General features: G+C 40.0%; 1 protein-coding gene across 4 annotated transcripts in view; it reads left to right on the top strand.

Moving 5' to 3' along the window:
• Positions 1-13,562, top strand: part of RNF145 (ring finger protein 145) — a 47,785-nt gene that overhangs the window by 22,464 nt on the left and 11,759 nt on the right. For 3 of the 4 annotated variants that reach the window (XM_075714944.1, XM_075714943.1, XM_075714941.1), the window contains 2 exons: positions 4,857-4,948; positions 9,874-10,109. In XM_075714944.1, the coding sequence (XP_075571059.1) occupies positions 4,857-4,948; positions 9,874-10,109 (328 nt within the window). The remainder of the gene's footprint in view (positions 1-4,856; positions 4,949-9,873; positions 10,110-13,562) is intronic. The other variant, XM_075714942.1, reaches the window with a different exon arrangement.

Here is a 13,562-nt window from a genome sequence, read left to right as displayed (position 1 = left end):
ATTTGATGCTTCTGGAGTGAGTTAATAAAGACTTTAATTAAATCTTGCATCAGCTGGCACAAAAAATATATTTAATTAAAAGATGTCTTGGATTCAAATAGTCCACCGGTATTCCCTAGCTACTTTGCCAAGCAAATGTAGTTGCTAACACTTTTGAGTGAGCTTACGCATTCCCTAGATGTAAGACTAACTTGGTTTGGAAGGAAGCACTGTGCAAGGGGTTCTCAGCAGCAGCTTTTGTATAATTGTGGGGAGTGACACTTGCATTAGCTTTTCAAAAGAATTTTTGAATCCCATTAGTTTTCATATTGAAGATAGTAAAGTGTAACACACAAATATAATGTTAGTGGAGCTATTCCTTTTACTGCCAAAGCTATCCAATTCCAACTGATGGTTCTATTTAGCAGACCGATCATAACAGACATACAGTAGTCACATGTGCAAACTGTTCCTGAGTGTTTTTTGTTAATAATTCTGCTTAGAGCTGAAAACTTCCAGTGAATTGCTTGCATGCACTACTGGTTGGGATGCTATTTAAGACAGATGAAGAGGTCTCATATTGAGGCCAGTTTGGTTAATGCAAATTATAGAACAAGACCAGAATCAGCTGGCATTTGTGACTCTGCAGTGTCCTGGAAATTCTGAGCTGTTGAAAGACTTCATCTTTCAGTGCTTTTTTTCCACCCCAGAAATAGCTTGCGGTTCAGCTGCAAGTCTGGGAGCAAGAAGATCTGAATTTTATAGTTAAGCTCTGACTTCAGACTTCCAGGTCTGTGTGACCTTGACAAGTCTCCTAACTTCTTAAGTGTTTGTTTCCTTATCTGCAAGACTGAGAATTACCTTAATGTGTAACGATTGATTAGCTAACGTTTGTGAACACTTGGAGAGTCCAAGAAGATGCTACATTTGTATGTAGCATGTTAACCTGGCAATTTGGGTGGCGATAATACACCATCTGTTTATGGAAAAAGGAGAAATCAGCTTTAAAAAACAAAATCCTCCTGCTCCTGACAAGGAGGATGGATGCTGGTTTTGTTTTATATGTTGCTGCACAAATGTCTTGCTTAAAAGGATAACATTTATTTACCCCATTTCCAGCAATAAAACTTGGGAAAATAAATGATGCAGTTATGCAGAAAAGAAATGATGCAATTAAACACACTGTTAATGCTAGAAAAATGGAATTGACATCATCATCTTATTTCATGTTTTGCAGTTCTGTTACGATTGTATTCCAAGTGTTGAGCTTTGCATAGCTTAGAATGAGAAGGGGGGGAGCAAGAGACTGAATTGCTGCTTATGCATAATTGTCCTGGTTTCAGCTGGGATAGAGTTAATTTTCTTCCTAGTAGCAGGCATAGTGCTGTGTTTCAGATTTAGTAGGAGAAGAATGTTGATAACACACTGATGTTTTTAGTTGTTGCTGAGTACTGCTTATGCTAGTCAAGGACTTTTCAGCTTCCCATGCTCTGCCAGGGGCACAAGAAACTGGGAGGGGGCACAGCCAGAATAGTTGATCCAAACTGCCCAAAGGGCTATTCCATACCATATGGCGTCATGCGCAGTACAGAAACTGGGGGGGGTTGGCCGGGGAGCAGCGATCGCTGCTCAGGAACTGGCTGGGTATCGGTCGGCGGGTGGTGAGCAATTGCATTGTGCATCACTTGCTCTGTATATTATTATTATTATCATTATTATATTGTTGTTATTATCATTACCATTTTACTTTATTTCAATTATTAAACTGTTCTTACCTCAACCCAGGAGTGTTTCTCACTCTTACTCCTCTGATTCTGCCCCCCATCCCATCGGGGCCAGGGGAGTGAGTGAGCGGCTATGTGGTGCTTAGTTGCTGGCTGGGGCTAAACCACAATGATAACCTTAAAATACACTTAATTTTAAGGTTGTCTGTAGATATTTAAAAAAACTTGGAAAGTGTGTATGTGTTGATGGTGGAGTTTAATCAGCCAAAGTAAACATCAGCAATATGAGTCAATTAGGTCAGATAACCACTGTGCCTTATGTCAGTCAATTACAAAGCATATTTTTAATAACAGAAGACCTTTCTGCACTTTCAGTAGCAAAAAATGGGCATGTGTGAAGCACTGTATCTCTGCCTTTTTAGAGCAATGTTAGTCATGGCTGGCTGTGAGTATATGTTAACAGTCCAGCAGTGTGATTAAATGAGGCTGGGAATGCATCTACAGAATGAACAGCAGGCAATCTGATCTAAGCTTTATTCTTATATCCTAATTTTCTAAAGTAATAATGTTGTTTCAGTCAGTTCATTAACTAGTAAATAATGATTTTAGCATTCTTGTTTTCTTACATTGCTGCAGTAAAGTGAACAATTCTCAAATGTAAAAGCTGCAGCTTAATACAGCTTTAATTGATCAAAATTGAGTGCAGGCACTTGCTCTTCTCAGCATCTTGTATGGCACTGCAGCTGTTCAAGACATCTTCTGATTGGTGTCTGTGCCAAAAGATCCTTGTGTTTGTACTGGTAATAAGAGAATCATTGCTTTGACTTTCCTTATTCAGACATCATCTACAAATACTGTTTAAAAAATTTAGGAGATCTTAAAACATTGCTTCTCCAGGCTGGTAGGTCTAAAACTCAGTTAATAAGAGTTACTTAAAGAATTAAGCCAAGTACAGACCTCTGTGCAGATGACTGAATCTATCAGGTAAACAATGGCAGGAAATGCAGCTTGAAGGAATTTGGGTTATCTCCAGGCACGTTCCTGGTGTTGAAGAAGTAACTGTGAGTCCAGCTTTGGTGGTATGTCTTATATATAAGTTGTGTAATATAAGGTTGTCTTGCTACAGTTGGTATCCTGGATGATTTTGTAACCTGTTCCTTAGCAGATATAGAAGAAATTTGATGTCTTCACTGTTTTCCTTCTAGCGCTTTAGAAATAGCCAGTGTTTTCACCCTAAATTTGAGGATGGAGCATGATATTGCGAACACAAAAAGCCATGTTGCCTGTTGCAAATGGTGTTACTTTTTTCTTCCTTTGTAACTGATGCATTATCCTGTTTGTGTTGCTAATGCTTTCAGAAAGTGCTTTCTGCGGGTTCATATGAAATAAATAAAAAAAATACCCAATTTTGTCCCAAAGATTACATCCATATGGATGCTGGAAGGTGGAAAAAAAACCTTGTGCTTATCTGTACCTTGATAACAAGGGGGAAAGTTCTATCTAGAATCAGTTGTCTTAGGTGCCTTTTCAATCCTCATGTGTTTTTAATTGTAGGTAACAGTCTAAAGAACTCATTTCAACATACCTTGCCTGTACTATGACACTTGAAAAGCTGCAGTGAGTAGGCAGGGTTGTCAGCTATGAAGAACAGGCTTTGAAGTGTTTGTTTTAGTACTTTGAGATTTATGTCTTAAATTCCAGAGATTTTTTGCAAATGAAAATGTGAATACCTTAGCTTGGGGTAGCAAGCTAATACTAGAAGAAATGTGTATTTCCACATTTCGGGGGAGAAGTGAATGCTTCCGGTAGCACTGAGTTGCATATTTCTCTGTACTGAAATAAAAAGAGCAATTCTTGTATTGGTTGTGGTTTCTGGTACTGTTTGCCTTGCTTTGACTGCATCTGTTCCCAGCAAGTGTGGCTTGCCTCACTGATATAAATAAATACGTAATAAATGAAGTGCCATGCCCCTCGGGCAAACAGACTCAGCTAGCTCCATGCGGGGTCAGATCAAGTGTGTCTGTCTGGCATTCCCGGGATGTGATGCAGCTAGACGTGAGTGACTGGCCAGTATCAGGCAGACAGGAGCAGAGGCTTAGTTGTGCTGCTGGAGGCAGAGTTGGTAGTGTCATAGTAAGGGTGGAGCAGCAGCTCTCCTGGGAGTGGAGAGGGAAGAGTCGCAGGGCAAGTCAGAGAAAGGGGCTGGAGATATGGATGCAAAGGGTTGTGAGTATTGCCTGCTGTCTCATGGCAGGGGATTAAGGAGCCACTGGAGAATTACTGCTGTGCTGTTCCAGGATTGCCTTCTGAAAGTGCAAAATGTGTGAAGTTCATATTTGAGTTATATTGCTGTTATGTATGTTAGCCTGCTTTAAAAGCAGAGCTGATGGATGATCACCAACAACAGAAAAATGCCCAGTCTTCTCAGGTTCTTACCTTTTTTTTTTGGTTGCCTGAGCCTACTGTCCTAGCCAACCTTTCCTGAGAGAAATTACAAATATCCTGTCAGATTTTCAGACTATTTAGCTGTATCAGTCTATCAGTGTGAGGGTATCTGGTTGGTCCCCCAAGTTTCCCAGGATAGAGCTAAACTTTTAAATCATGTTGGTAAAAGGATTATGAAGCAACTCTGTTCCTGACTCTAGTTCATGACTATCACTTTTCCTTCATACATATTTTTAAATTCAATGTAGAGATTGTTAGGTGCAAAATACTATAACCATTAAATTGGAAGACCTCTCTGTCAAGCTCTCAGTTTTTTTTTTTGGTTTTTTTTTTTTCCACATGGAGTTGGTGGGAAAAGAAATCATTATTAGGAAGAAAAACACTTAATAAGGATATTTTAAAATGGAATGGTGCTTAAGAGGCTTTGTCAATAAGCAGTTTCAGGCCATGCTCTGAAGAACAGCTTGGGTGTCCCAAAGGATATTTACAGCTATGCCAGTGAGTCTAATTACAGATAATACTTCTCTTGCTTAAGTCATGCCTCAGATCCTTGTATCAGTGAGGCTGCTGTAACGGTAGTTTTAATACTGCTTTTTTAATTTAGTTAATTGACTGTGACATACACTGAAGTTACATATGTGTGGAATGAATAAATTGCTTCTTGTCTGATCAGATGAATCTTAATAATTTGTGGGTTTATTTTTTTAGGGATTATGTCAGGAGTGAATTGGAATCGGGATATGAAGGGCCAATGTACTTGGAACCTCTCTCTATGAATCGTTTCATGACTGCTTTAGTAGGTAAGTGCTTTAAATATTTGTGATGCAGGAGAGGGCTCTGCCTAATTCTCTTCATTGAAACCTATGCACATTTTAGCTCTTGGTTTCAAATTTATCTTTATGACTTTTAGTAGCTGTGATTCTCATTAATATGCAAGAGGCATGTGAGACTAGGTGTATCCTGCCTGGCTTTTTCTATGCCACTGATTTACCAATACTCTTATACTTGCAGCTTTGAAGTATTTTCTATCTCTGTTTGTCATGCTTTGCCCCTATGTTCTTCTTGGACTCACAGTCTGATTCAGAAGGATGGGATTGTCTATAGGTGGAAAGTACTGTAGACATTTCAATAGCAATGTGTATTTGTAGTGCTTTTGTCAATTAAAGTGGTCAAGTATTTATTCTTTATTTGCCTTATAGATGAATGCTATCATTCTCTTACAAAAAACGGGCAAAATAGATTTGTGGGTGTGTGCATGGGACTATAGGCTGCTTTTTTTTTTTTTTTTTTTAGAGGAGTCCCAGGGATATTTCTAATGAAAGAGTTAAGGAGTAACAAAAAACTACATTTAAATTGTTTGATTAATGGCAGAGATGACCACTCTACCTAAAAATCCCAAATAAATCCTGAAGAATTGGTCTGTCTAGACTGTTCCTTTACCCTTTGAACTTTGACTGGAAGAGAATAAATTCTGTGTTAAGGTTGCTACGCCATACCATATGTTCTGCTCAGAGGATATCAGAATACACACACCCCGTGTGTATTTTAAAATTAAGCCTGAGACAAGCTTGAAAGAAAAATCTTCCTTAATTCCTTTCACTAAGATCTAAGGTTTTCATCAGATTATCGACAGATTTAGTCAGCCATGTACTGTTGGCAAAACTCAGCTGTGTTCTGTTTACTTGCAGCTGCTACTGGCGGATTTAAATGGGTTTACTACTTTACAGTATGTTAGGTCTACCAGGATATATACATTTCCTGTTTGCCTGCATCCTTACTGTCAAATGTGGCATTTGTCTTTGCTTTTTAGTATTTTTTTTAATAGAAATAACATTGGTATTTTTCAAGGAAAGGAAATATTTTTTAGATATCATTTCTTCTCTCTTCTGAATTTCTAGATATATCATATTTTGCTGTCTTGTCAAATGACACCAAAATACAGCTAAAGCCTTTAGTGTGTTTCTAGGAGAAAATGTTTGTAATTAGTCCTTTGAATCTCTCTCAGGTGCAGTGCAGGGTCCCAACCCGAACTATTCTATGATAAAGCAGAATCCCTCAGAGAGCTTCACAAAGCGGTAGGCAGGCCTACCTAGATCAGGAGGCATTGTGTCATTAGTAACATTTAGACGGAAACTAAACCAAGAGTCAAATCCATTATGCTTCATCCAGGTTTTAATATAGATTAAAAATAGTGAGAAAAAAAACCCCCACCTTTTTATAATCCAGTACAGTTTTGGGTTGTACTGGGTGTTAAGACTAAAGTGTCCCCTTATTGTAATTGTTTTTCAGAAGTAGGTGCTTGACTATACTAGCAAATGTGTGTACATTAACATACTTAATATCCCCGTTATTAATTTCCCTTGTTCTTTTAAAGCCAACTTGAAAGTGTAATTTTAGTCTTGATGGCAAGCAGTCTTTTTAGGGGAAGACCTGTGAAAGTGGGCTATGAGGCTTGAGAGTGTTTTGTATAAATATGAAATACTTTCTCAAATTTGTTATGTACAAAGGTATTTATCCAGTGCAATGTGCCATGTCGCAGGAGTGTACTGCACTGAACTGTGTCATCTTCACAGCAAAATGAATATACAGGTGCTTTGCTCCATCTTCTTCTTACGTGTTCTGCCAGAGTGTTGTGGTGCGGCACTGTTGACAAAGGCACTGAGGCAGGTGCATGGGGGAATAATCATGCTACTAATACAGCCCTGGTTCCTAAAAGTTCTAGTCAGAATTAAGAGGATGATGTACAGTATGCCAGCTGATTCACAAATTTAATCATAATGTTAATGCTTTTATTCATTAGTGCTTTTTGAATGGGCCCTCATAGTAATTTCGTCCCCTGGATCTAATTCAGTCTGATGACTGTTTACTAGGGTTACTAATATGCTGGATGGAAGAAATAGATGTCTTTGAAGACTGCCCCTTGGATGAGCGTGCCACTTTGTGAGCATGTCAGCTGTAAATGTTACAAAGCTGCGTGGTTTTGGAAGCAACGCTGCCTTGAAGACCTACTTTTTCTTAGTGCACAATAATGGGATTATATATAAACTTTACGACATCCTGTTTTTCACATAACAGTTAATGACATAGCCAGGGAATTTGTTAACGTCAGCTTTTTAAAACTGGAAATTAAATAAAGACAGTTCCCTACTCAAAGTGGCTTGAACAGCGGCTGTACCACATAGGCTTTCTTGTTGCACATTTTCCATTAGCTTACTAGCTGGAAGGCTTTGACTACCCGTCAGCAGTGTATAATATGTTTGTGGAGGTTTTGGGAAGGGAAAAGAATGGGTGGGAATTTAAGGCAATAGATTTCTTCCTTGTTGCCTCATTCCCTGGCAGAGGAGCCTGGTGTCCTGCAGGAGGATTCCAGCTGTCGCATCCATTAGCTGTGTCTGGCAGTTTTCAGTCCACAGCATTTAAATTTACGGAGTGCAAACATGCAGCTGGATTTGCTAGTCTTAGCGGATAGCTAGAGTGTTAAAATCTTTTTATGGTTTGATATGAGGTACAAACTTACTTCTTCTGACTGATCACGCTATGTTATGCGTGATGACTGATGGTGTACCAGCCCCACTTGGAGATAAACTATGATTTACTGCAGAGAGACATTGTCTGTCCTGAACTAAGGTGCTGCTACCCCTGTTTAAAATGGGAAGTACCAGTCACTAAAAGCTCTGTTGGAGACATTTTCAGGCCCTTCCTGAAGGGATTGAGAATTGACAAGGTGCAGACTTCAGGAAGGAGATTAGGGCCTCCAGAGAAAGTACTCCATGTATTTTGTTTGATGGTGTACAGCTCTCCTTCCCATGACAAGTAACTTTTGATTGGTGTTTAGATCAAAAGGTGGGAGGGTCACAGAGTTTAGTAAGGGAGTATCAGCATACTTGGCATATCACTGTTGGAGGAAAGCAGGATTTGCTGTTGCACGAGATGAGACTGGACTCAGAGGTCCTGTTTTGTGCTTGGAGAGCTCCAGAGTCATCCCAAAGAGCACTGGGTTGTTTAACATGGTGATGTCGCAATATTTTATTTCAGATGATGACACTCTTAGTAAATCCTGAAGAACATAGCGGGTGCTGGTATTTGTATCCCTTTGTGTGTGAAGCTGGGTTGCCTTAGTTACCGTGAGTCTCAGAAATCCTCGCAAGCTGACTGTGCCAGGCTCCTGAATATTACAGCACAGCAGCTTGCTGGTGGTATCTTAAATAGGGTTGTAGCAACGTGTGTGTGGGCAGAGAACAACAAAGCAGAGGGAGAATGCTTCAGAGCTGGAGTCTGTTGAACTTCGAAAAAGATGAGTAGAGTAACTCTCTCTTGAGGCTTACAAGACCCAGTGAGCTGATAGTGTCTTGCTGAGAGCAGGGGGTGCTTGTTCTGAAAAGATATCTGCTAATTCAAAAATACATCTAGCAAATTGGCAGTAGGACTTAAACTTGAAAGAGGACAGTGTGAAGGAGGAAGAACTTTGTATGCTTAAGTAACAGAGATTAGAGATTGCTTTCAGCTCAGTTGAAGTTATTTTGAAAGCAGAAGTCCTTTCCTAAGTAGGGAAGCTGGGCAGAATGAAAGCAAAACCTTGATACTGCTATTTCTCCTCTTGCAGCTTCCCTCCCCAACCCATCCAGAAGGGCTTATGAGGTCAGTAAGCTTATGTGAACACATGGAGTTAGCACTGACCTGGAGATGTTAATGGCCTTGATTTTGTTACTCTGTGTTTTGCTAAGGCTAATTCCTGGTTTCAGGAGGAGTTGTGAAATGCAACAATTAGCGGAGGTAGCTCCAAAACAGAGCGTAAGCGCTTGGGTTTTAGTACCATGTATTGTGGCTTTCAGATGTAAGCTAACATAGATAGTGAACAAGGTTCTGCTTTTAAATAATACGCAATAAACTTTTTCCTTACTCCAGAATGATGAATGAGAATTGTTCTTATCCAGGCAATGTGCATTTAGCCCCATTCCGTTTCCTCTGAGATAAAGGGTACAACCTCCAGTGACTCTAATGGGAGCAGTTATGCTGGAGTGGTCTGCTCTAGAAATGCCACCCTCTAAATCTCAGGGTGTGTAGGAGAGATGTGCTTGTGTCCCTGCCAACTGTTAAAGAGACTTTAGTTGTTAATTATCTGTCACTCGCAAGCTTCAGTGGTAATTTTGACAACTGCCTCAGGGCATTATGAAATTATTGAAGTCTCAGCTGCTGACCTGGCTGTTCTCCTGTTGCTGTTCTTGGCCAGTAATTCCTTTTGACAGTATAAATATTGTTGCTCTAAAAGCCATTTCGGGCCTTTACTTTTTTTTTGTGTAGATCGGGGTGAAAGAGTTGTATAACTGGACTTCAGAAAAGCTACTGCTGTGTATGCAAATACTGATGGGATTTAAGTTGAGCTGGGGAAGTTAAGGAAAAAGAGGGATGATGTTGGGTTATCCTCTGCATGATTTATTCCTGGGACTTCATATTAATCTGAATATGATTCTGCATGTGTTTCAGGTTTACATCTCACTAATCTGTAAAGTGGAAGCATGCACTTTGCATAGTTTGAAAACGGTAACTTTTGTGACCTAGCAAAAGATGTGGAGGAGCCTGGTTTCATAACGGATATGTCCTAGTTAAAACTGTCATAACACGCCGGATGTTGATAACTGTGTTATGGAAAGATAACGTATTAAAATACGTTTTTTCCTGAAGGGGCTAATCAGCTTGATTATAACATACTGTGTCGCGTTTTCAGGTCAGCTGGTGGTTTGTACGCTCTGTTCCTGCGTCATGAAAACAAAACAGATCTGGCTTTTCTCTGCTCACATGCTCCCTCTGCTGGCACGACTTTGCCTGGTCCCTTTGGAAACCATTGTCATCATCAACAAATTTGCCATGATTTTCACTGGTTTGGAAGTTCTCTACTTTCTGGCATCAAATCTTCTGGTGCCCTATAACTTGGCAAAATCTGCATACAGAGAGCTTGTCCAGGTAAGACAGCGAACATAACAATTTTATTTTCCTTGGCCTTAGCCTTTTTTGCAGGAAAGAAATAAAAAAAATACTTTGGCTGTCCTCTGTGCAACTGTGTGTGTGTGTTAACTCATGCTTTCTTAGCAAACCAAATATGTTCCTATCCATAGCACCTTCTTTCTTTAATTTACGGTAGCTTACAATTTGTATGGGTAAGCAATTAAGACATTAGGCTGAACTATGCTGGTGGCCAGCTGAGCACGTCCACTTTGCTTGGACTTTGCTTAGTCCTTCCCAAATTCAGGCTGAAAGACAAGACTGACAGAATGGAATTTATTTACAGCCTCATTAAGTGAGCAAGGTAATCCCCATGCATTAGTTGTAGTAGCTGTTCATTTCAAGAAATGCCTTCTGTATGAAAAGCATTTGGAGTTATAGTAGTGTTAAATTGGGAGTAACACTAAAGTGACACTAAAGCTGATTTTGACTGTAATAATCACTCGCAGTCAATGATTTGTAACTTGCAGACAGTGATTTGAAAGGTCTATAGTATTTTCTTTAGAACAGCAGCATTGCTGAGACCTGTAACAAAGGAGTTAGAGAAGACTGATCTGACACGTATCCATTTTGTTAATGCTTTGACATCTATTTAGTTGAAAAGACACTTTGTTAGTGGTGCAGAAACATCACACCTCACATTTTTTATATAAAAACAAAATGCGTGTGTATATGCATCATTCTGTACATTTCAGTATAAAAAGACTGATGCTTGCTTGACTTTTGACTGACCTGCTATTTCAGCTCTCACCACTTGCTGGATTTTTTTCTAACTAAGCAACTGGTTTTCTGCCTTCTGCTCTTCAGTCCAGAAGCAGTCTGAAAACTAACTTGTTAATCTCTTTCAAAGCCTTCTTTAAAGCTCTTCTTTGCTGTCATATCTGTCATACACAAACAAAAACTTGGCAATGGTAGGTGTCTGGTGTGCCAAGGTCTCAGCCTGTCATGTTGATCATTACTGTCTGGTTATTTATTTTGTACGTAATTGGTCTTTGGACTGGGATTACCTTCTGTGTTTGTACAGCACCTAGCATGGTCTGATCTCGTCTATAACTAGCTTGTAGATTTGATGATTAAAAACTAATTCGGGAGCTAACTGGCAAAGCTTCAATATCCTTGTTTTCCACTGAGAACAGGAAAATCATGCTTACCGTTTACTTAGAGTGCTAATGTTTGGGGTAAAACAGTTGCGCATCGTTGTACAGCTCAAAGACTTGGAACAGGTTGGAACCATTTTCCATGTGCATGAACGGATGCAGGGTTTAGCTTCCTAAAGTCAAATTCAGATCTGATTTGGATTTGAGAGTCATGTATCTATTTTTTTGTTAGACACTTACGTTTAAAACACTTCAACATCTTATCATGTTTTAGTTGCAAATACATTCCAGGGTGAGGGGGAGAAAGTTGTTTCTTGCTGATTTTTTTTTGGGGGGGGGGGGGGGGGGGGGTCAGAATTGTGTTCTAAATAGAGCTGTTACGCAAGTCTCCTCACCTCTATGATTGCTTGTTTCTCCCCCCCACACCAGTTTTTTCAAATCTTTAAAAGCCAGGCTGTATTACAGTGTTGTAATCAGGAGGAAGAAGCATTCCTTGTACGTGGCCTTTGGACACTGATCATATTCTTTCTTCTGACTTTTTATGTAGAGGGCATAAAGTTTTTTTTCCTGGGAATACAGAGAAAATGGCAGACACTTTGTACTGTGGCACTGGATTTATAATAGAGTGTTGTATGCAGCTTTTCTAAATGCATGTGATAGAGAGTGGGTTGGAATGAAAAGGTGTGTGTGAGTGGTTTTTGCATGGTATTGACAATATGGGAAGACGGGGTTTTTGTTTTTAAAGAGCTTGCCACTCTTTGCCTATGTTCCTGAAACAGAACAGAAAAACACATTGGCTCATAGTATGTTCATATAACTGGGTGCAACTCCACTACAAATCAAGCTTAATATGCTTATTCCAGAGGAGGATATTGCCGTTTTGAGTATTTTTCTACTTGTATTTTTATTGCTATAATTTTGTGCAGTTGTTAGTTTTCAGTGATGCTTTCATCCTGGTGTTTGTGAGTCTATCACTATTTTAGGCTGGATTTGATTGCTGTTTTGGTATCAGTGGCAAAACTTAGTGAATATTGGGATGTTAAACACCAGGATTGTTTCCTGAATGGAGCACCATAGGGGAAACAGCCCTAACAGGTGGGTTGAGGCAGCTTTGCGTGTGTGTGTATTTCAGACTGTGGCTAATGGTATAATTTAAAAGCAGGTCCAGAACCTTGGCTGCCTACTTGCAGCAGAAGATGCCAGAAATACCTCACGGTTATGAAGCTACATTATGATCGTAGCATGACCCTTTTCCGATGTGGTGGAGTACACTGCTGGGAGCGGTATAGGATTGCTTGCATTGGTCCCAGGCCAAGGGAGAGGCTAAGGGAGTCTCCTGAGGGCAGATGCCCTTCCTTCACAAGTCTGTGTGCAAAGCTAAAAGCAGGAGTTTGGCACCGTGTCCCTGCCAGCAGCATATTGCTTGTCGATCAGCCACAGTACATACTGCAGCAGGTCCCATGAACGTAACATCCCTCATGCTTGTCATGAAAGGCTAAGTAGGCAGCTTTTTTAGTGTTTGATAAAATCTGCTAACCGTTGTGGATTGTATGCCATTGTGGGAAGCAGATGATGAGGAAATAGGATTTATGAGTGATTTCCTTTTGACCTTTTGTGTTAAGTCCAGCTCTGTGAAGTTCCAGCTTCTTGGAAATGACTGTATTGTAACTTAGTCTTTCCAATACAGAAGTAGTAATTTGAGCTTCAGAGTCTTCTTAAGCATGAATTTCAAAACACTTGTGGATTAGGAGCAGTCAGAAGTCTGGTATGTGTTCTTTTTTGAGATACTTAAACATAAAATGTCTGAGGTATTAAGTTTTTCCTTAAAAACAGGTCAGCAAAGCAGGTTTACTGTGCTGAAGTGATGTGGCTCATATTGCATTATCTAGTGTGTGCGGTGACTTGGCAGTAGCTACAAAGAAAACAACATTGCTGTGACTGAAGCTGGGCAAAAGGGTCTGAGAGGGTTGTACATGAACTGGAGGCATGTGTCCTCTCCCCTCTGGCTGTGAGCAGGCTGCAGTCGGCAGCTCTGAGCCAGTTATTTGTAGGAAGGGGAATTCAGCTGGTCTGATAGTTTGCTGCGCAGTCAGGTACTTCTTCCTAGTTCAAGACAGACAGCGGTAATATGTTGCTGCTGAACCTGGGCTCTCCCTTTGTTGAACTGTAGTTTGATGTACCTCCTCTTTTCCTTTGGGATGGCTAATGCCATGTGAATTCTCCTTAGCTTCCTTGTGGCTATATTGTTGACTAGCCTTTTGCTACCAAATCATGTATGCTGTGAACCAATAACAAACTGCATTTTTCTGTCTTGTCC

Source organism: Pelecanus crispus, chromosome 8 (genome assembly GCF_030463565.1).
Source record: "Pelecanus crispus isolate bPelCri1 chromosome 8, bPelCri1.pri, whole genome shotgun sequence".
Taxonomy (NCBI): Eukaryota; Metazoa; Chordata; class Aves; order Pelecaniformes; family Pelecanidae; genus Pelecanus; species Pelecanus crispus.
This window is presented reverse-complemented; position numbering and strand designations above follow the sequence as displayed.